The 20,565-nt window shown below is 40.2% G+C and overlaps 1 protein-coding gene and 1 pseudogene across 1 annotated transcript in view; one reads left to right on the plus strand and one right to left on the minus strand.

Annotated features, from left to right (window-relative positions):
- Slc6a13 (solute carrier family 6 member 13) overlaps nucleotides 1-17,806 on the minus strand; it is a 36,118-nt gene extending 18,312 nt beyond the window's left edge. Inside the window, exons 1-3 of the mRNA XM_027951153.2 lie at nucleotides 17,596-17,806; nucleotides 3,056-3,190; nucleotides 156-296 (exon numbers count right to left, since the gene is read on the minus strand). Of these exons, the coding sequence (XP_027806954.1) occupies nucleotides 156-296; nucleotides 3,056-3,190; nucleotides 17,596-17,797 (478 nt within the window). The 5' untranslated portion in view covers nucleotides 17,798-17,806. The remainder of the gene's footprint in view (nucleotides 1-155; nucleotides 297-3,055; nucleotides 3,191-17,595) is intronic.
- LOC114104819 (growth arrest-specific protein 7 pseudogene) lies at nucleotides 5,477-6,412 on the plus strand (annotated as a pseudogene).
- Nucleotides 17,807-20,565: the final 2,759 nt, after the last annotated feature.

Raw genomic sequence — 20,565 nt, forward strand, 5'->3', positions numbered from 1 at the left:
ATTCTTGATGTGAGTTTTTCATGAACTAATTGGCTGATTTCTGTGAGTCCTGAGTTAAGACTGGGGATTGGGTTGCCTAGATATTGGGACAATCCCTTTCCTGGTTCATGTGGCAGAGCAAGAGAAAGAAGGGGACTCTCCAGTGGTGACCTTACCTGTATTCCACTCATGGTGGCAGCTTCCCCAGGGGAGGTCGGTGGTGAAGCTGCTGAAGAGGTAGAAGAGGGCCCAGGCCAGGACAATGATATAATAGATGTTAAGGAGGATGACGATCATCTGGGAGGCATAACCAATACCTGGGGAGTAGGGGCTGCAGATTAGGCTGGGGATGGTACCCAGATTCTTCACATATCATCCACCCCTGTATAGGAAAGTGCTTGCACTCCACTGTCAGTCTCCTAAAGCAAACAGTGTTGGAGTAGAGGCTCCTGGTCCAGCTCTCCCACTCTGGCACCAAAAAGTGAAACTTCTGGGCTCCAACAGCCCTCCAGGGCAGACTAGGACCTTTCTCCTGTCTTCTGCTGCAATAGGTATGCTTCCTATGCACTTTAATTTCATCCTCCATCTTTTCTGTTTGTTTTTGTTTTATTTTTCTGTATTAAGGATTGAACCCAGGGTATTGAGCATACCAGACAAGTGCTCTATCACTGAGCTACATCCCCAGCCCTTTTTAATTTTATTTTGAGACAAGCTCTTGCTAAGTTGCCCAGGCTAGCCTCAAACTTGTGATCCTCTTACCTCAACCTCCTGAGTCACTGAGTTTACAGGCTTGTGCCATCACATCTGGTCAATTTTACCACATTCTCAAAGTTCATGAAGTCAGTTAGTTTTAAAATGTGTAAGATTACCTTCATTCATGATCCTAATAGTTAATGTTCGCCAGAATTAAACTGATATGTTTCTTAAAAATAAAAGCACAAGAGCAGGAACATATGATTTTCATAAGGAGAAATACAAATAGTGAATGAACACTTTTATAATATGTCCATTCTTTCTAATAATTACATGTGTGTAAAATGAAACACTAATGAGGTACCGTTCTGCAGCTATAATCTTACTGCAAGTTTTTACAAATGATGTTAACTCAGTGGTTTTCATACTTGTCTGTATATTAGAATGACCTTAGAATAGTTACAAAATTCCAAAGCCCAGGACAAACCTCAGACTATTGAAATCACAGCCTCTAGAAATGGGGCACAGCCACAAATATGTTGAAGGGGCTCAGGTGATCCCAGTGTGCAGACAAGTTTGGGAACCACTGATAGAATTCAAGAGTTATTCAAGATATGGAGAAAGATGCCTACTCACATCTAGTGACACTGTCAGTTATCATTTTCCTAGGACAATTTAATAAATAACATCAAGAAATATCAACTTAAATACCCATTTGATCCAGTTATCCTAATCCTGGGAATTTATCCCAAAGAAATAATTCTGAAGTGGGGAACTATCTAAACAAATGTGTGCAGTAGAAGAATATAAATTTTATGAGTACTTAAAAATAAGCAAAAAAGCCCCAGAGAACTGTTAATTATGATATACCCACTTGATAGAATTTTATAAATCATTAAGTGATTATTGTTTAAAAAAATGGAAAATAAGAGTCTTGGTTGTAGCTCAGTGGTAGAGCACTTGCCTAGCATGTGTGAGGCCCTGGATTCAATTCTCAGCACTACATATAAATAGAAATAAAGGTCCATCAACAACTAAAAACAAATTTAAGAAAAAAAACAGAAGATGATTTTTAAAAATGAAAAATAAAATGAATTGAAGAGAGCATGCATTGTGTACATTCCATGTTAACAAATTATAAAATATAGAAAGAGAAAGAAATTTTGAAATAAAGCCATAAAACTGTAAATGAACCAAATGCTTTCAGTAAATTAATGATTAAACAAACTGTGGTACATCCATACCAAGGAATACCACTCAGCAATGAAAAGGAAAGAACTAGTGATGCACAAAACAACCTGGATGATCCAGGGATGTGAAGGGTGTCATGCTTAGTGAAAAAACCACTCATACTGCATCAGCCCATTCATATGACATTCTCAAAATGACAAAATTATAGAGATAGAAAAAAGAATAGGGGAAGCCAGAAGTTAGGGATGGGGTGAGTCTGACCATAAGGGGGTGGCATAGAGACCACTGTGATGATAGAACAGTAGGTGACCTTATGGTGGTGACATAAACCTACACATATGATAAAATCACACAGACATACACAAAAGAAGTATGGAAAACTGCTGGAATACGAATAAGCTCTGTACCAGATTTTGCTATTATACTGTTCTTATTGGGGGAAACTGGATAAAGGGTACACAGACCCCTTGGTACTATTTTTGTAACTTCCTGTGACTATATACAATCATTTGAAAATAAAAACTTAAAGAAAATCCTATACAGAGAGAAAAATTTTAAAACACCTTTTTTTTTTTTTTTTTGGATACCAGGGATTGAACCTAGGAGTTCTTTACCAATGAGTTACATCCCCAGCCCTTTTTATTTTTTATTTTGAAGCAAGATCTCACTAAGTCGCTTAGTGCCTCACTAATTTACTAAGGCTAGCCTCAAATTTGCAATCCTCCTGCCTCAGCCTTCCGAGCAGCTGGAATTACAGGTGTGCACCACCACAGCCAACACAAAACATCCTAAGTTTTAAACTTATTATGTCAAGATAATAGAACTATTACTGAAAGAACTTTTCTCATTTTAAATTTTTTAAATATTTTAATTAATTAAATGTCTTTTAAAATACAAAATTATGGCTATGTATTTAAAAAATAATTATTGTTACATATTTAAAATATACATAACTAAAATAACTTTGTACTCATTTAACCTAAAATCTTTGTCCCATCTTATTCTTATTTTTCCCTCATCCTCTAATGAACCAGGTGACCAGCTCAGTATTCAGTCCACAAACCAAAGGTTTAACATGTAGACTTAGAGTCTTATCTTAATCCCAGAACTGCTGCTCTTTACTCAGTCATCCCAAGTAAGGTTTATAACCAACTAGAGCAGACACCTGGGAATCAGGCACAGAGTTACTCACCCTCGAAGATGGGGCAGATCTTCCTCCAGGCTGTGATACCTCCCTGGCTTGTGTATTGACCCAGCGCTGTCTCCAAGAGGAAGACAGGAATGCCACAGGTAAAGAGGAAAATGAGGTAGGGGATAAAGAAAGCACCTGTGGGTAGAAAACAGGCTGTTCATGATCTGTCAATATCCTCTTCATGAGTCACATTTGTGTCCTCCCACTACCAGCCCACACTGCCAGTCAGAATCCTGGGGGTTAGGAGCATGCACACTGCAGGAGAGACGTCTGTCTAGATGTCTGCAGACACAACAGGAATCAAGAATGACCAAGTTACCTAGGATCTACAGTGTCCCAGGCCTTTTTATTGTGAGATTTCAATCTATGCCTGTACTCTACCGAACACCAATCGCTCCCTAGCATAAGTTGTGACAACAGCAAGGAGTTCATTGAATAATAAATATCCAGGAACATTAGCACAGCTCACAGTCTATAATTCTTTTAAAAAAAAATATGGCTCTTAATGTCAGGTAGGGACTTTAAGCAGGCTGAATTCAGATTTCCCTTTAGTAATCTTTCTACTTCTGTTTCCATTACCATTAACTAAGACCAACTATGAATGTCAAAAATGCTGGTATTTTTTTTTTCTACCATGGACTTTAATCTACTTCCAAAATGAACAGGGAACTTCAAAGGAAAGAGTACCAAGAAGGGAGAATTGCACAGAGAAGGGAACCCTAATATCTTCATAGGGTTCCCTCAATCCCTTAACTCAGTCCTGGTCAGAACATATGTGTGAAGACACTAACTGAGATAAGGGAAAGAACTATCAAAAAGGTTAGAAGTGCTGGGCCAGGAGCAGTGGCGCACGTCTGTAATCCCAGTGGTTCAGGAGGCTGAGACAGGAGGACCATGAGCTCAAAGCCAGCTTCAGCAAGGTAGTGAGGACCTAAGAAACTCAGTGAGGATCCTGTCTCTAAATAAAATACAAAAAAAGGGCTGGGGATGTGCCTCAGTGGTTAAGTGTCCCTGGGTTCAATCCTCGTTACCAAAAAAAAAAAGTGAAAGTAATGGTGCTCATATGGTACCTCTTCTCCCCAGCCATGCTGAATAATCTCAAGAATCACCTGGTATTAGAGTATGCAGAAGACCATTTCCTCATTCATGGGGAATAATCAGCCCTGGACTGAACACAACTCTCAGGCCTATCTAACAGATCTTAAAAGCAAGATGCAAAAGGATCAAGAGAGGCTTTGCTGCTTGCAGAACAGAGCTCAAGAATCTTTGGAGAAATTGTTTTCTATCTAGCAACCAATAAAGCAAAATTTCACCGGGCCTGGAATCCAATTTCTTTGCTGCAGAGCAAAGAAGTAAAAAAATGTAACTCATAATAAGTAGATAAATCAATCAATTGAACCTTATTCATATTTAAGCAGATATTAGAATTAGCAGATGAGGGCATTTAAAAAGTTATCCTTCCAGGTATGGTGATGTATGTCTGTAATCCCAGCAACTTGGGAGGCTAGGGAAGGAGGATCACAAGTTCAAGGCCAGCCTCAGCAATTTAGTGAGGCCATGAGTAGCTTAGCAAGACCTATCTCAAAAATACAAAGAGATAGGGATGTCGCTCAGTGGTTAAGCAGCCCTGGGTTTAATCCACAGTACCAAATAAATACATAAATAATACCATAACTATATTGCATATGTTTTTTTAAATATCGATTTTTTTAGCTTTAGGTGAACACAATATCTTTATTTTATTTTTATGTGGTGCTAAGAATCGAACCCAGTGGCTCACGCATGTCAAGCGAGCACGCTAGTACTTGAGCCATATCCTCAGCCCCCTATTGCATATGTTTTTAAAAGTTAAAGACATGAAAGAGAGGAAGGGAAGTTCCCTCCCTGGGGCCTATTGTCCCTATCCTTCATTGTCTACCAGACTTTAACCATCGTCCACAATCCAGGAGCCATCTTGGGACTACAGCATGGCAGAGCCTACAGAAACTGAAACCTGGATTGGCAAGGTACTGGAAACCTTTAGGGGCACTACAAGTCTACAGAGTAGAAACTGCACTGCCTCAGATCCATGGCTAGGTGGGAAGACCACAAACAACATGAAAAAACAAGGGAATAAAGTGCTCCAAATAAACCAAAATGCTCCAATCATAGAATCTGTTGAAAAAACAGTAGAAGAAATGTGAGAGAAGGAGTTCAGAATCTACTTAGTAAAACTGCTCCATAACTTATTAAATGAGTATATAAGGAGTAAAATCAGAGATATGTTTCAGGAAGTGAAAGATCACTTCAATAAAGAGATAGAGATCCTGAAAAGAAATCAAGAAGAAATCCTTGAAATGAAGGACTCAAAAAACCAAATAAAAAATTCAATGGAAAGTATCACCAACAGATGCGGCCACTTGGAAGACACAACCTCAGGCAATGAAGACAAAAATATATACTCTTGAAAATAAAGTTGACCACACAGAGATGATAAATTGTGTGACATTCCCTCACCTAGACACCATGCCTGAACAGTAACTGCTAAAGCCAACAGAGTGGGGCTACTGTGACTACTTCTGGGCTGATAAGAAGGACCACCAAGGCAACGGCACCGTGGCTGGGTTCGAACTAGTGCTCCAAAAGTAACTGAAAGGCAAACAGATGCAGAAAGAAATGTCTGAATTCGTCCAAGAGAGGACAAAGTTTGAAGAAGAACATGCAAAGAACTTGGCTAAGCTCTCTCAGAATTCCTTGGCTGCATAGGAGGAAAGCTCCCTGGGAGAAGTATGGGCCCAGGTGAAGCAGAGCCTGGCAGGTAAAGCCGAAGTTTATCTCAAGTTCTCTGCCAAGCTTCACAGTGAGATGGAGAAGCCCCTAATGAACTTTCATGAGAACTTTGAGAAAGACATGAAAAAGTATGACCACCATATTGCTGACCCCCACAAGCAACTCTCCAGTCGCTATGTGTCAGTGGAGAAGGCCCAGAACGCCCTCACAGAGTGGCAGAGAGACCTGGAGATGAAGGCTCAGCAGCTGGAGATCAAGCTGAGCAACAAGACAGAGGAGGACTTCAAGAAGGCACGGAGAAGTCCACACAGGCTGGCGTTGACCTCATGCCAGGCCCAGTCCAAGCGGTTTGAAGAGATGGTGACCACCACTTTGAAGCTGGAGCAGCTGGAGGTGGAGAGGGTGGAGATGATCCGGCAACATTTGTGCCAATACACACAGCTACAGCATGAGACGGACATGTTCAACCAAAGCACAGTTGAGCATGTGGACCAACTGCTTCAAAAAGTAGACCTGGCCAAAGACAGAGAGCTGTGGGTCAGAGAGCACAAAATAGGCAACATTCACCCTGCAGACATGGAGATCTAAACACACTTGTGTGGCCCCAGGGGTCCTGCCCAGGAGACGGGTTGGGGGTCCCACAGAGAGGAGACAGTGGCTCCTGCTGGGTGAAGTTGCCCTCCCACCTATTCTCCTGTTCACTGGGGAGAGAGGAGAGAACTAGTGATTCCAGAAGGGTGATCCCAAATGTTCCCAGGCCAAGAAGACTGACCTGCAACCCTGCCCTTGTCCAAGACTGAAGCCCCCCAAACCCCGAGCCATGCTTGTTGCTCTGAAAACAAACTGAGGCTGGAACTTTGTGGTCCCTGCTGAGTTCCATAGGGGTGGCCATCACACTTGTGCCTCTGGATGCCCAAGGCCCATCCTCCAGCTGGTCCCTTTATCTGTGGGGCTTTGAAAGATCAGGGAAGGGCCATCTCTGCCTCAAAGCCAATATCAGGATCAGAATCATGAATAGAAGGTGTCATCAGCTCAGCCTGCATCTAGTAACCTTTACCGCCCTCTCTCTCTATTTTTCTCATTGCATTCTGGGAGCCCAAATCTAGCTTTTCTTGGCCACTTTTCATCCCTGTGGGTCTTAGGAAGGCCTGTTTTCTGTCTTCCCAGACCAACCCTGCCTACAGAGATCAGGATGGAACTACCTCATTCGGCAAATTAATCCCAAATCAGAGCATTGAACCATGGTTCCTGAATCAGACCAGGCATCATCTCTGAAGTCTCTGGAAATCCCAATCCATCCATTCCTCAGCTGCTTTCTCAAGGCAGTCCCACCCCCATCCTGCCACCCCTGCCCTGTCTCACCAAAGGGATCTTTTCAAAGTTCTCAGCCAGCAAGACTTCATTCAGCTGTGTGCATATACAAAAGCACACAGCTGAATGAATGGAGATGAATCAAAAACCAGATGGGGTCTGTCTACCATGGTGTGCTGTCCTACACTGGGCTCCCCTGACCCCCATGGCTTAATAGGGCTGGGTCAGTCCCACATGGGAGACAGGTTAGGGCAAGTCTTTGTCATCCCCCATATGGCTCCATCTGCTTATGCATGATAGGGTTTGGGCTGCTGTCCCTTGTATGGGCATTGCAGACTCTTGTGGCCATAGGAGTTCGCTGCTACCCAGGCGTGTCCTGCCACCTGGGCCTCCAGCTCCTCTGAACTTTCCAGAGCCCTGTGCCAAGCCCCTACTTGGTGCCAGCACCTCTCTTCCCTCTGTCCATCTTCCCTGAAGAAGCCTGAGCCAAGTGTGACCCAGGAAGCTTTTCAGCACTGCCACTGGGTTCATCCTGTCACTTCCTTTCCCTATTATAAAAAACATGATCTCCACCATATTAACCTAGAGAATCAGCCTAAGGGGGCTGAGAGAGGGGAAAAAAAGACACAGTGAGCAAGGAATAGATTCTAGCCAGAAACTCATGCTCTCAGAGTCAATATTTCTTCATCTCTCCCATTGGCGACTTTGGACTTGACCCTTCCATCTCCCATGGGGTCAGAATTCTACAAGCAAATTCACTTATCTTTCCCTCAGTTTTACATGTTAATAATGGATATTAATCTTGAATCATTCTGCATCTCTTCCATTGAATCAGAATTTCTTAGCTGGGTGCAGTTTCACAAGCCTGTAAGCCCAATGACTCTGGAGGCTGAGGCCTGAGGATTGCAAGTTCAAAGCCAGCCTCAGCAAAAGCAAGTCACTAAGCAATTAGTGAGACCCTGTCTCTAAATAAAATACAAAATAGGGTTAAGGATGTGGCTCGGTGAGTTCAACCCCCAGTACCAAAAAAAAAAAAAAGATAATTGACTAGTTCAGCAAAAAATAACAACAATGGAATGAGTTTATAATATATGAAAAATTAAAATGTATAACAAGAGGTCAAAAGGATAGAAATTTAGTTGTAGTATAAAGTTCTTATATATAAAGTGGTACAATATAACTTGAAGATAAACTGTGATAAGTTAAAGATGTATACTACAAAGTCTAAAGTAATACAACAAAGAAAAAAAAAAGCCTAATAATGGAGTATTTTAAAAATCCAATTAATCTACAAGAAGGCAGGAAAGGAAGAATGAACAAAGAAAGGAAAACAGGAGAAGAACAAAGAGGAATGAATAGGACAAATATAAAATGTGGAAAAGATGATGGATTTAAACCTAATCATATAGATAACTGTATTAAATGTAAATGGCCTAAATATCACAGTTAAAAGAGATCGTTAGATTGATTTTTTTAAAAAAACTAGCAAGACTCAACTATATGCTGCCTAAAAAATGCACTTCAAATAAGAAAGACATGAAGAGGTTAAAAGTAAAAGGATATAAAAATATTTATCAAGGATGGGGATATAGCTCAGTTGGCAGAGTGCTTGCCTCGAATGCACAAGGCCCTGGGTTCAATCCCTAGCACCACAAAAACAAACAAACAAAAAAGATTTATCATGCTAGCTGCATGTGTCGGCTCAAGCCTGTAATCCTAGTAAGTCAGGAGGCTGAAGCAGGAGGATTGCAAGTTCAAGACAGCCTCAGCAACTTAGTAAAACCCTGTCTCAAAAAGGGGTGGGGATGTGGCTCAGTGGTAAAGATCCCCAGGGTTAAATCCCCAGTACCCTCCTCCAAAAAAAGAAGATATGTCATGCTAATAATAATCAAAAGAAAGATGGAATGTTTACCTTAATTATCACATGAAGTAATTTCAGAACAAAGAATATTGCCAGGGGTAAAGAAGGTCATCGCGGTAATGACAAAGGAGTCAATTCATCAAGAGGACATCATGTCTTAAACTCACATTTTCCTAAAAACAGAACTTTAAAATACATGAAGCAATCACTAATAGAACTGCAAGGAGAAATAAATTACTCATCAAAGTCAAAGATTTTAATATCCTCCTCTCAATAGTTTACATATACAAGGAGACAAAAAATCAATATGAATATAAATGATTTGAAAACCGTATCAACCAAATTGACTTACACAACATTTACAGAACATTCTAGCCAACAACAGTAGAATATAAATTATTTTCAAGTGTACATGAAATACTTCCAAGATAGACCACATCCTACTCCACAAAACAAATCTCAACAAGGTAAAAAGGATTCAAGTCATACAAAGTATGTTCTCTGACTAAATTAGAAATTGATAAGACAGGGGCTAGGGCTGTAGCTCAGTGGTAGAGCACCTGCAGAGCATGCATGAGGCACTGGGTTCAATCCTCAGCACATATAAATATAAATCAAATCAAATAAAGGTATAAAAAATATAATAATATTATTTTAAAAATCAATAAGACAAATACCTCAGAAACTTTCCACGTATTTAGAAATTATGTAACACACTTCTAAATAACACAAGGATCAAATAAAAAATGAAAAGAGAAATTAGAAAATATTTTGAGTGGGCTAAGTGTGGTGGTGCACGCCTGTAAGCCCAGTAGCTCAGGAGGCTGAGGCAGGAGGATTGTAAGTTCAAAGCCAGCCTCAGCAAAAGCGAGGCACTAAGCAATTCAGTGAGATCCTGTCTCTAAATAAAATACAAAATAGGCCTGGGGATGTGGCTCAGTAGTTGAATGCCCCTGAGTTCAATCCCTGGTTACCACCCCTGGCCCCCCAAAAGAAGAAAGTATCTCAAGTGGAATTAAATAAAACACAACATATCCAAATTTGTGGATGCTGCTAAAGCAGATTTACAGAGAAAATTATAGTATTAAATGACTATTTCTACAAAAGAAGACATATTTCAAATCAATTACCTCAGCTTCCACCTTAAGAAGTGAGAAAAATAAGGACAAATGAAACCCCAAATAAGTCAGAGGAAATAGTGAAAATCAATAAAATAGAAAATAATAGAGAAAATCAATAAACCAAAAGCTGATTCCTTGAAAAAATACAGTTTATAAACTCTGAGATGACATAAATTACCAGTCTGACAAGTGAGAGTCACGTCATCAATACAGATTCTATAGATATTAAAAGGATAATATGAACAATATGCATAAACAACTTTATGCCAATAACTGCAACAATTTAGGTAAAGTAGACAAATTCCTTGAAAAACACAAACTACCAAAGCTCACTCAATAAGAAACAACCTCAGTCTGAATTGCTGTATAACAATTAAAGAAATTGATTTTGTTGGGGGAGGGAGTAAAAAACATGAAGACAACTGTAGGCCCAAATGACTTCACTGTTGAATTTTCCAAACAAAGAAATAATGCCAATTCTACAAAAACTGTTAAGCTGTTTTAGAACATTGGGGAAGCAGGAAGGAAAGCTTTCCAGCTCATTCTATGAAGCCAACATTATTATAGATAACAAAAGCAGACTGAGACAGTAAAGGAAAAGAAAATAAAGACCAATATATTTCGTGAACATAGAACCAAAATTTTTACATCTAATATTAGCAAATCAAATCTAAAAAAGTATGTAAAAAGGACAATATATTATATAATGGAGTTTATCAGAGGAAAATAAGATAGGTTTAACATTTTTAAAAAATTTATGTAGGCCTGGGGTGTAGCTCAATAATGAAGTGCTTGCCTAGTATGGTCCAATCCCCAACACCACAAAAAAACAAACAAACAAATCAATGTAATTTTTCATATTAACAAATTAAAAAGAAAGAATCATATGATCATTATATAGATGAAGAAAAAGTATTTGACTGAATACAACATCATTCCTGATTAAAAAAAAAACTCTCAGCAAATGAATAAAAGAGAATTCCCTTCAACAATAGCATGCTTAATATTGAAAAACTGCTAAGACAGAAAAAGACAAGGGTGTCTTTTTCATTTGTACTAGGGATTAAACCCAGGAGTGCTTTACATCTGAGCCACATCCCCAGTCCTTTTTATTTTGTATTTGGAGACAGGCTTTTACTAAGTTGTTGAGGCTGGTCTTGAACTTGTGATTCTCCTGCCTCTGCCTTGAATCACTGGGATTGCATATGTACGCCAACACACCCAGAAAGGGTATCTATTTTTACCACTTCTATTCAACACTGTGCCAAAGACTTTAGTCAGGGAAATAAGACAAGATAAAGAACTAAAAGCTATTCAGATTGAAAAAGAAAAAAATAAAACTGCTTTATTTGTAGATGACATGATATTATATGCTGAAAATCCTCTGGAATGTGAAAAAATAAACCTACTAATTCACCAATAAGTGAATTCAGTAAGGTTGCAGGATTACAAGATCAGAATACAAAAATCAATTGTACTCTTACATATTAGAAAAAAAAATCACAAGTTCAGAAATAACACATTCACAACAGCATCAAAAATATGAAAAATTTAATAAATCTGACAAAAGTCATAAAAGATGTGTGCAGTCACAACTACAAAACTTTGCTAAGAAAAATTAAAGACCTAAATAAATGGAGTGAGATATCACGTTCATGGAGAGTCAATTATTATCATTAACATGTCATTTCTTCCTAAATTGATCTATATCATAATCTGAGTGGGCTTTCTGATAGAAGTTGACAAAACAATTCTAAAATTCTAGTCAAACAACTTTGAAAAAGAAGAAATTTTAGTCTTAATTCAACTTTAGTATTTATATTATTATAAAGCTTCAGAAATTAAGATGATATGTTATTGGTATTAAATAAAGAGATAAATGGCACAAAAGAGAGCTCAACCTCAGGCTCACACATATAGAGACAATTTATTTTTCACAAAGACATAAAGGAATTCAATGGAAAGAGGATAACCTTTTCAACAAATGGTGCAGGGACAAGCAAACATCCATATACCAAAACAAAACTTCAATCCACAGCTTCACTGTACTACAGAAATCAATTCAAAATAAATCACAGACCAAAATGTAAAACCTTAAACTGTAAAACTTTTAGAATGAAATATAAGTTGGACAAAGATTTTTTTTTAACATGACAGCAAAAGTAGTTCATAAAAGAACAGTGATAAAATGGACCTCATGAAAACTTAGAAGAACTACTCTTCAAAAGACTATCAAGAAAAGGAAAAATTTGGCCAAGTGTGGTGGCACATGCCTGTAATCCCAGCTGAGACAGGAGGATCACGAGTTCAAAGCCAGCCTCAGCAACATAATGAGGCCCTAAGCAACTCAGGGAGACGCTGTCTTTAAATAAAAAACAATAAAGGGCTGGGAATGTGGCTCAGTGGCTAAGGGCCCCTGGACTCACTCCCCAGTACCTAAATAAATAAATAAATAAATAATACAAGACTCAAAATGAGTAAAGGTATTTGCAAAAGATATATTTGATAAAAGATTGTGCCTCAAATATATAAAGAAGTCTCAATAGCAAGGGATGAACTACTGACACAAAGAAACTATGGATGAATCTCAAAATGATTATGCTGAGCAAGAGAAACCAAACAAAGAAAAGTACACAGTTAATGATTATATTTATACAAAATTCCAAGCAAAACAAACTAATGTGTGATGATAGAAAACAAATCAGTGGTTGCATTGGGATGCCATAGCAGTAGGTGGTGGTGGGAGGAAAGGGTTAGAAAGAGATAGAAAAAAACTTTTGGGGGTGATGGATATGTTCATTATCTTTATTGTGGCAGTGGTTCTATGAGTACATATGTACGTTAAAATTTAACAAATTATACACTTTAAATATATTTTATATATTTATAGTTTATATTAAGTTAAAGGGAAACAGACTTCTCAAATTCTTCATCTTCTAAGTCTCCTTCCAAATCTCTAGTTTGTAGTCTACACATCCATGATTCAGATACTCAGGGGGCACTTGATTACTTTACTGGGTAAAGAAATAAAGGTTATAAACACTTCATCCTAATAAGTCCATAAATCAATCTAAGATGTATTGGATAAGAGGGAGAAATTAGGGAAGACAGAACCCAGTAGCTGATATGAACATATTCACTGAGAGACCTAATTCCTCCAGAAAGACTTATCAGCTCATCTCAAGCCCTTGCTCACATCTCTGCTCGCTGCTCTTTCCCAATAAACCAAGACAATGTTTAACTGCCTGGTCCCATGGTCAGCTCCTCTCCCTTCCTCCTCTGCCTCATTCAGCATCAGGGCAGCCTGCCACAAGGAACAGAGTCCACACCTGCTAGGAAGAGCTATTGGTTCTAGAAGTATAGAAGGGACCAGGGGCGGGATGGAGCCTAAGAGGGACCCATGTGCAGACCAGGGAGCCCTGAAGCGCATTTTGCGTCTTCCATTCCCTCAGGTTTCACCATCAAAAGACGTAGTTAGTCCTGGAGATGGCAAATGGAGTTCACATTACCTGTACTCTCCTATCACCAAGCTAATCTCATCAAAATTCTAAAATGTGCTGGCTTTTCCCCCCATGAGATAGGACAGACCACACTCCCATTCTAGGAAGGAATTGTTCAGCTGGTTACCCCTCTCAAAAGGAGTATCACTGTAATGTCCCAGGTACTTTTTAAAGATAAAACTGATATTCTACATGAGCAACAAAACAGCGAGCCTACTTGAATGTTTATGCGCTATAATCAACATTAGCCTGACCAATAGTGGTCACTGAATAATCCACTAAAAATGGTAAAACAATTGTCAAGTACTGCTAAAATATTAACTATTGCTTTTCTAAGAAGAAAAGTCTCCCTTCTCTTTATTCTTTGGTATCTATAAACAGCATCAAGGCTAATGGTTTTCACTTAGTCCTCTTTACATCGCTGCCCATATTCATCTTCTCCTCTATTTCTTTATAGTCTAGAGCTAAGATTCATTTTATTATTGCCCTTCCCCTCTAAGATGTCTATTTCTGAGAAGTCTAGCTGTTACTCATTCTGCTGCGGCCTCACATGGCCAGGTCATGGCCCCAGGTATTCTACTGAAGAGGTCCCAGCTAAAGGCCAAAGGCTTAAAATGCCCAGCAAGGCCCTACCTGGTGTGCACCTCACATCCCACTTACTTCCCAAAGGCCAACTCTCTCACTCCTGGCTAGGCTTTGCCCAGACACTCTCAATGAAGCTCCCCAGCCCACAACCAAGATTTTTAAAATTTCCACCACCCACACCCACACTTCTGATCCCTTTTACCTAACTCTTTTTGTTCTTTTCCCATAGCACTCTTTGACTTCTGATATAATGTCTATTTTACTTGTTTACTATGCTTATTGTTTATTTTCTGTCTCCCTCCTTGATTTTGTAAGCCCACAAGGGCTGGGCCTTGGTCTGTTGTTTATAGATATATCCCCTAGAACAATTCCTGCCTCAGGGAATATTTGTTGTTTAATGACTGTGAAAGTCAGGGCTTGGTTAGTTTTGTGCTGATCCAAGTGACAGACTGCAGACCTCAGAAAGCCTTTAGGGCGAGGCAGGCGTGTGGGAGTAAATGGGCCACAGGTCCTGGACACTGGGGGAGTGTTTACCTAGGAGATAACTGAGGTGAGCATCGCTCCAACCTTGTCCCTGAAAATCCTACTGGTTGCTTTTTGTCTGAGATGGGATTCATTATAGTACTCTCTCAGTCTCCCCGTTTTTCAGCTATACTTTTCAACTGTTCACCCATTCTTTTCTCTCTCTTGCCTCAGCTTCTTCCCTGCTCTGGAACTCATTTCAAATTAGATCTACCAAATGTTAAAGCTGAAAAAAATCAAAGAAGATATCACTTATATGTTTAGTGTGGAACTAAAACTTGCTTTGGGGGACTTTTTCATCCCTGACCTTCTCACTGAACAAATACTATTACTAACAAAATTCCTCCAAGTACAAAAGTGGTCGTGTGAATCTGTTGGTTCAAGATCTCAGAAGCAGGCTGATAGGATACATTAGCTGGGCTTGGTACATCCATGGAATATACCAGCATCTTTCTCTAGGACTTGTTCAGAACATCCCTGTCATCCCCTGAACCCAAGCCACAATCTAGGAACCATGAATTTAAATAAAATCACTAAACCAGGAGTAAAGGGGTCAAACCAATCTGATGGTGTCCATTCTCTGAACACTCCTTCCCCAAATCAGCAGCAAAAGATTCTTTTAGGAAGAGACCTTAGTCTCTTCTTTGACAAAAAGATGACATGTTGAAGTGCTTGGGTCCATCCTCTGTAGGAGATTGTTTTCCGTGGGAGATGAGGGAAGTTAATTGGTGACTAAAAGGAAGATAAAAAATCAGAAAAATAGGCAGGTGTAATTTCCTTTAATGACCATACATATTTTCATTAATTCACCCAATGGCCCTGGATGACTCATGCCCTTCTGAGCAAACTTGGGCATTAACCTGTAGCTCCAAAGTCCTTCATGACACTCCTCTCCAGTTGTTGTCATCCATCAGCAAATAGAGAGGAGGTGTGCTAAGACCTCATGCTGGATCAGGGGATAAAATTGTGAGAGGTTGCCTAAGGGTTAAATAAAGAACTTGACTAATCTGAGGACCCCTAAAAATGTCTCAACTATCTGTTGGGATCAGTGTGTGGAAGTCAGGCTCTATTCACAGAAGGAAGAAGCCTCAGCAGCCACCCTACTGCCTGCCTCCACCTCCCCACACAGGCACCCACATGAGAAACCAAGGGCCATAGGTAATCTTTTCTTCCTGTGCCTGAATTTAAATACAAGACAGAGCCAGCATATTCTCAGGTCTACACAAACTTACCATGAAACCCTGTTGCAGAACTTGGACCTAAAAGTTTCCAGACAAATGAAGCTGCTCCTGTCACTGCTCCCTTTTACTGCCCCTTCTTCAGCTTAGTGGTTTTGCTTTAAACCTGTACATCACTATTTCCCATCTCTTCATGCCATTTCTACTAATTACCAGGCCAATCCTTACCCAATTCCAGAGAGGCTTGGGGAAAGCTGCTCACCTCCTAATCTTTCTGCCACGTGAGGCGCTAAGCTGGTTATTAAGTTCCAGATACCGAGTCCCAGTGCCCAGCTTGGTCACCAACTTCTGCGTGTGCCCTGGGCCAACCTCATCCTTCCACTAAATTCTCTAAAGGGAAGGTGCTCTGGCCCAAATTCCTCAACAAACATGGGGAGTGTCCAGGGCTAAAGAAGAAGTTGGAAGACCTCCCTCCTTCCCTCACAATGCAGACTGAACAAAGTCCTGTGATTTCAGGCCACTGGCCAGAAATTCCTGTGGAGAAAGGACATTTTAGCTCATTCCCACCACTCTGGAAAAATACAAGTTAACTTTCAATCCCAGGGTCAATCCCCAATTGCCACAAACCTGGGAATAAGACTACAGATCCAGAATATAGCTCTTGTGTTCTCCCTCAGACCTTCCACCTCCACTCTGGAATGGTGCTTTCTTTCTCTAAAATCACTGGGACAATCAAGCTTGATGGGTTTGGAGGCCCCTCCTCCCCTGAGAAAGGGTAGGTGTTGCATCACAGTACCCTCTAATCCTTGTGGCCTGTGAAATGCCCGCTCCTCTAGGCTGCAGCCCCTCTATAAAACCAGATCCAGAATTCCCAACCCCTTCCTGTAAGGTTTACACACCAACTAACCCACACTGATTATCCAAAACTCCAAAACTCTTACATACCTGGGAAATCCCTCTGGGGCTTCCCACAGGAATGTGGTGAGATTTCCCTGAAAGTGGGTTAGCAGTAACAGAATGACCTCCACTGCTGTGGGGATGGCAGAGTTACTCCAAGAGGATGCAATGGAAGTCAGTGAAGATCCAACACACACACACACACACACACACACACACACACACGTTTGTAGTGAGAAAATTTTTAAAAAGCCTCTAAGGTCAAAGGTTATGTACTAGTGGCAGTTGAGCTTCAGGAATATTATGATACCAGCTGAGTAGGGGGAAGAGACAAGGCCAAGACTGAGGAATCTCAAGACCACAGGTCAGTTTGGTATCAACATCACCATCAATGTAGCTACTATTTATTAAGCACTTTACATACATTAATTCTAGTCCTTACAACAACCTTGAAAAGGAGGTATTTACTGTAGCAGCCATTTGAGGTTCTGAGAGCTTAAGCAACTTGCCCAAGATCACACAGAGAGTAAGTAGCACAGCCAGAATCCAAACCCTGATCCATCTGGTTCCAAGCCTGTCTTCATACTTCTATGAGGCCATGCTATAATAAAAGGGCCCTAGAACATTCACATAACTTTTCTAGGTCTGTTTCCTGCAGAATGTCCTCAATGACCTCTCAGGGTCCTTCCAATTCCAGCATTCTATGCATCTATGGGACTCCCCAGCGGGGCAGTGAATGCAGGAAATGGAATCATCCTCCTTCTGGGAGTGGGTGGGGTGGCGCAGTGGCTCTCACCTCCCCCATTTTTGTAGCAGAGATAGGGAAACCTCCAGACGTTGCCTAAGCCAACGATCTCCCCAGCCACTGACAGCACAAACTCCATCTTGTTGTTCCAGTGCCCTCGCTCCAGGGTGCCATCTTCCTCCGCTTTTTCCATGACTGGATACACAGGTTTTGTCTCTCCATTACTGGTTGTGCCTGAGACCTTGCTATCCATCCCACCTGGAAAACAAGTGGGTGCTCTGTTACTGTTGGGAACCCCAAAAGGAAAGCCTCCTCTCTGCACCAGAAAATGTCCCAGAGCATAAATTGGAAGTAGACCCATGTCCTCCTTAGCATCTCTCATTGGTAGAACTGGGTAACTGCTACTGAGATATTATATTCCTTTCCCATTTTAGCAAACAAGCACTGATACTGAAGGACAGCTTCTTCTTCCCCCACACAGGCTCTCTCAGGTTTAGGCTTTGGAGCACAGAAGGAATCATAGCCTCTGGATATTTCAGTTCTCCCCACCACCTACCCTTGGCCTCAGCTGGATTAGCTTGTTATTCAGTTTTTTTTACTCTATATTCTGGGAACCATTGAAAAGATGAGATTTTACATACCCTCAAAGCCACTGATTTGTGACTGTGGGAAAAAGATTTGGTATTATGTTTATTTTCTGTAACAGCAAAAAAATTATAAAGTATGTAAATGTTCAAAAATGGGCAGATGGGTTAATAAATCGATAGATATATACAACAAACTATAGTTAATAAAGACTGCTGCAAAAAAAAGAATATTGAACCAAAGTGGTATTTATACTATATGAAGTAAAAACAGTATATATAATATAATTATTTTTGACAAATATTTTATAAAGTATTTACATGAATTGAAAGATTAGGATATACACAAAAATGTTTGTCTCTTAGGGGCTGGATTATAGTAATAGTTTGCTTACATTTTATACTTTCATCAAATAATATGTTTTATTGAGTGAGACCAGTGACTGTGAATAAGATAAGCTGAGCTATCTAGGTACCGATTCCTCCGTTTCTCTCTGAAAGATAAACTAAGGACTTATTTTTGTTTTGTTTTCATGATGACAAATGTAGGAATCTGTTACAGTAGAGAAGACAGCAAAAATGAATAAAGAGTCATAGTTCTAAGTTTACACTGCCCAAAATGCTCTAGATTGATATTGGGATCAAGGATAAGATTGGATATGACTCACTTTATTGAGCAATTACTATGGATTAGGCACTTTACCTATTTCTTGGGGTAGCATGCTATAATTGAAAGGTCATAGAGCCTGGGGAGCCTGGCTTTAGTTTTTAGTCTCATACCACTGCCTGGCTTCAGAAAAGTTAATTAATAACTCAGCCTTAGTCTACTCATCTGTGAAAGTGGGAAAGATGTGACATGCATAGTTGTAAGGATTAAATAAGGATGCTTTTCACTGAATAGTAATTTCATTCAACAACCTGAGATGTAAGTATTATTACTGCCACTTTATAAATAAGGAAGCTGCTCAGAGAAGTTAAATGTGCCAAGTGCGGTGGCGCACACCTGTAATCCCAGCAACTCGGTAGGCTGAAGAAGGAGAATGGCAAGTTCAAAGCCAGTCTCAGCAACTTAGCAAGGCCCTGAACAACTTAGGAAGATCTCAAAATAAAAAATAAAAAGGGATGGGAATGTGGCTCAGTGGTTAAGCACCCCTGGGTTCAATCCCTAGTAGAGAGAGAGAGAGGAAGGGAGGGAGAATAATGTGACTATTGCCACATAGCTGGCCAATTGCACAGCTAAGACTTGAACCCACTCTGTCCCTCCCGCTTTTCCAATTACATCTCTTGAATTACACTGACTGCCTAGGTTTATCAGCATGTCTGATGTGTCTTCTAATTACTTCCCGACCCTGATTTGATACATTGGCCCCTTCTGTAGAGAAGTGGACAGGTGGACTTTTTCATAAGCCTCAAAAAGAGTTCATGTTAACAGAACTTTCTCAGCAGGAGCTCCTTCAGGCCACAGCTCTGCTCAGCCTTTTCCTCCCCAGTTGAGCTACCCAAGGGATCCAAAATGTCAGTGAGAAAGTCAGGGAACACAACATACATTTGCTCATTTGATAAATTAGGAATGGGCTTCAAGATTATTTGTGGGCTAAGAAGGAGAAATTCCAGCAACTGTCCCTAAGAGAGTTCCTCAGTCCTTTTGAGACAGTTGACAAAAGCCTTGTGCTGATTCTGGGCCTCCCTGACAGATGTCTTCCAGTGATAGAAAGCCATCTCCCTTTACTTCTTCACCTTCCCAGGCCCTAGGAGAAACAGTAGTCCCTTCCCCTGGCCTCAGTATAGTTTTTCTCAGGGGTAGCATGCTACAGTTGAAAGGACATGAGCATAGAATCAGAGGAGCCTGGTTTCAACTCTTAGTTTTTTCTCACACCACTGCCTGGCTTCAGAGAAGTTAATGAATAACTCAGCCTTAGTCTGCTCATCTGCATAAGTGGGAATGATGTGACATATGTAGGTATAAGGATTAAATAAGGAGATACTTCTTCATGCAGTAAAATATCAGGCACTCTTTTTTTTTTTTAATTTTAGTTTCTCTCAATTCTGTTGAAGAGTTGATCATTTTCTCATTTCACAAAGAATTAAACCTTCATTTTCTGGGAACTGAACCCACATGTATTTCCTCTCAATCTAGTATTCTTTTTCTCCAACTCACATTATCCCTTTTAAGTTATCAGTCATGCAGGTTTCAGAAAATCAAGAAAATAGCATTCAGTCTTTGCATATGCACACCTAAGTGTCAGAAACATTTTCTAGAAGATCAAAGAGCCCTTTGGTCATAGTTTCTATGGATCCCACCAACCTGCAGTCTGAGACCCAGAAACAGAAAAAAAAAGAAGAAAATATTCCGAACCTTAGTGAAGTTTCTGCCAGAAGTCCAGTCAGGGGAGAAGAATTATCTAGGGGGAAGGAGAAGGTGCTAGCTATTTAAAGT

Source organism: Marmota flaviventris, chromosome 3, assembly GCF_047511675.1.
Source record: "Marmota flaviventris isolate mMarFla1 chromosome 3, mMarFla1.hap1, whole genome shotgun sequence".
NCBI classification, from domain to species: Eukaryota; Metazoa; Chordata; class Mammalia; order Rodentia; family Sciuridae; genus Marmota; species Marmota flaviventris.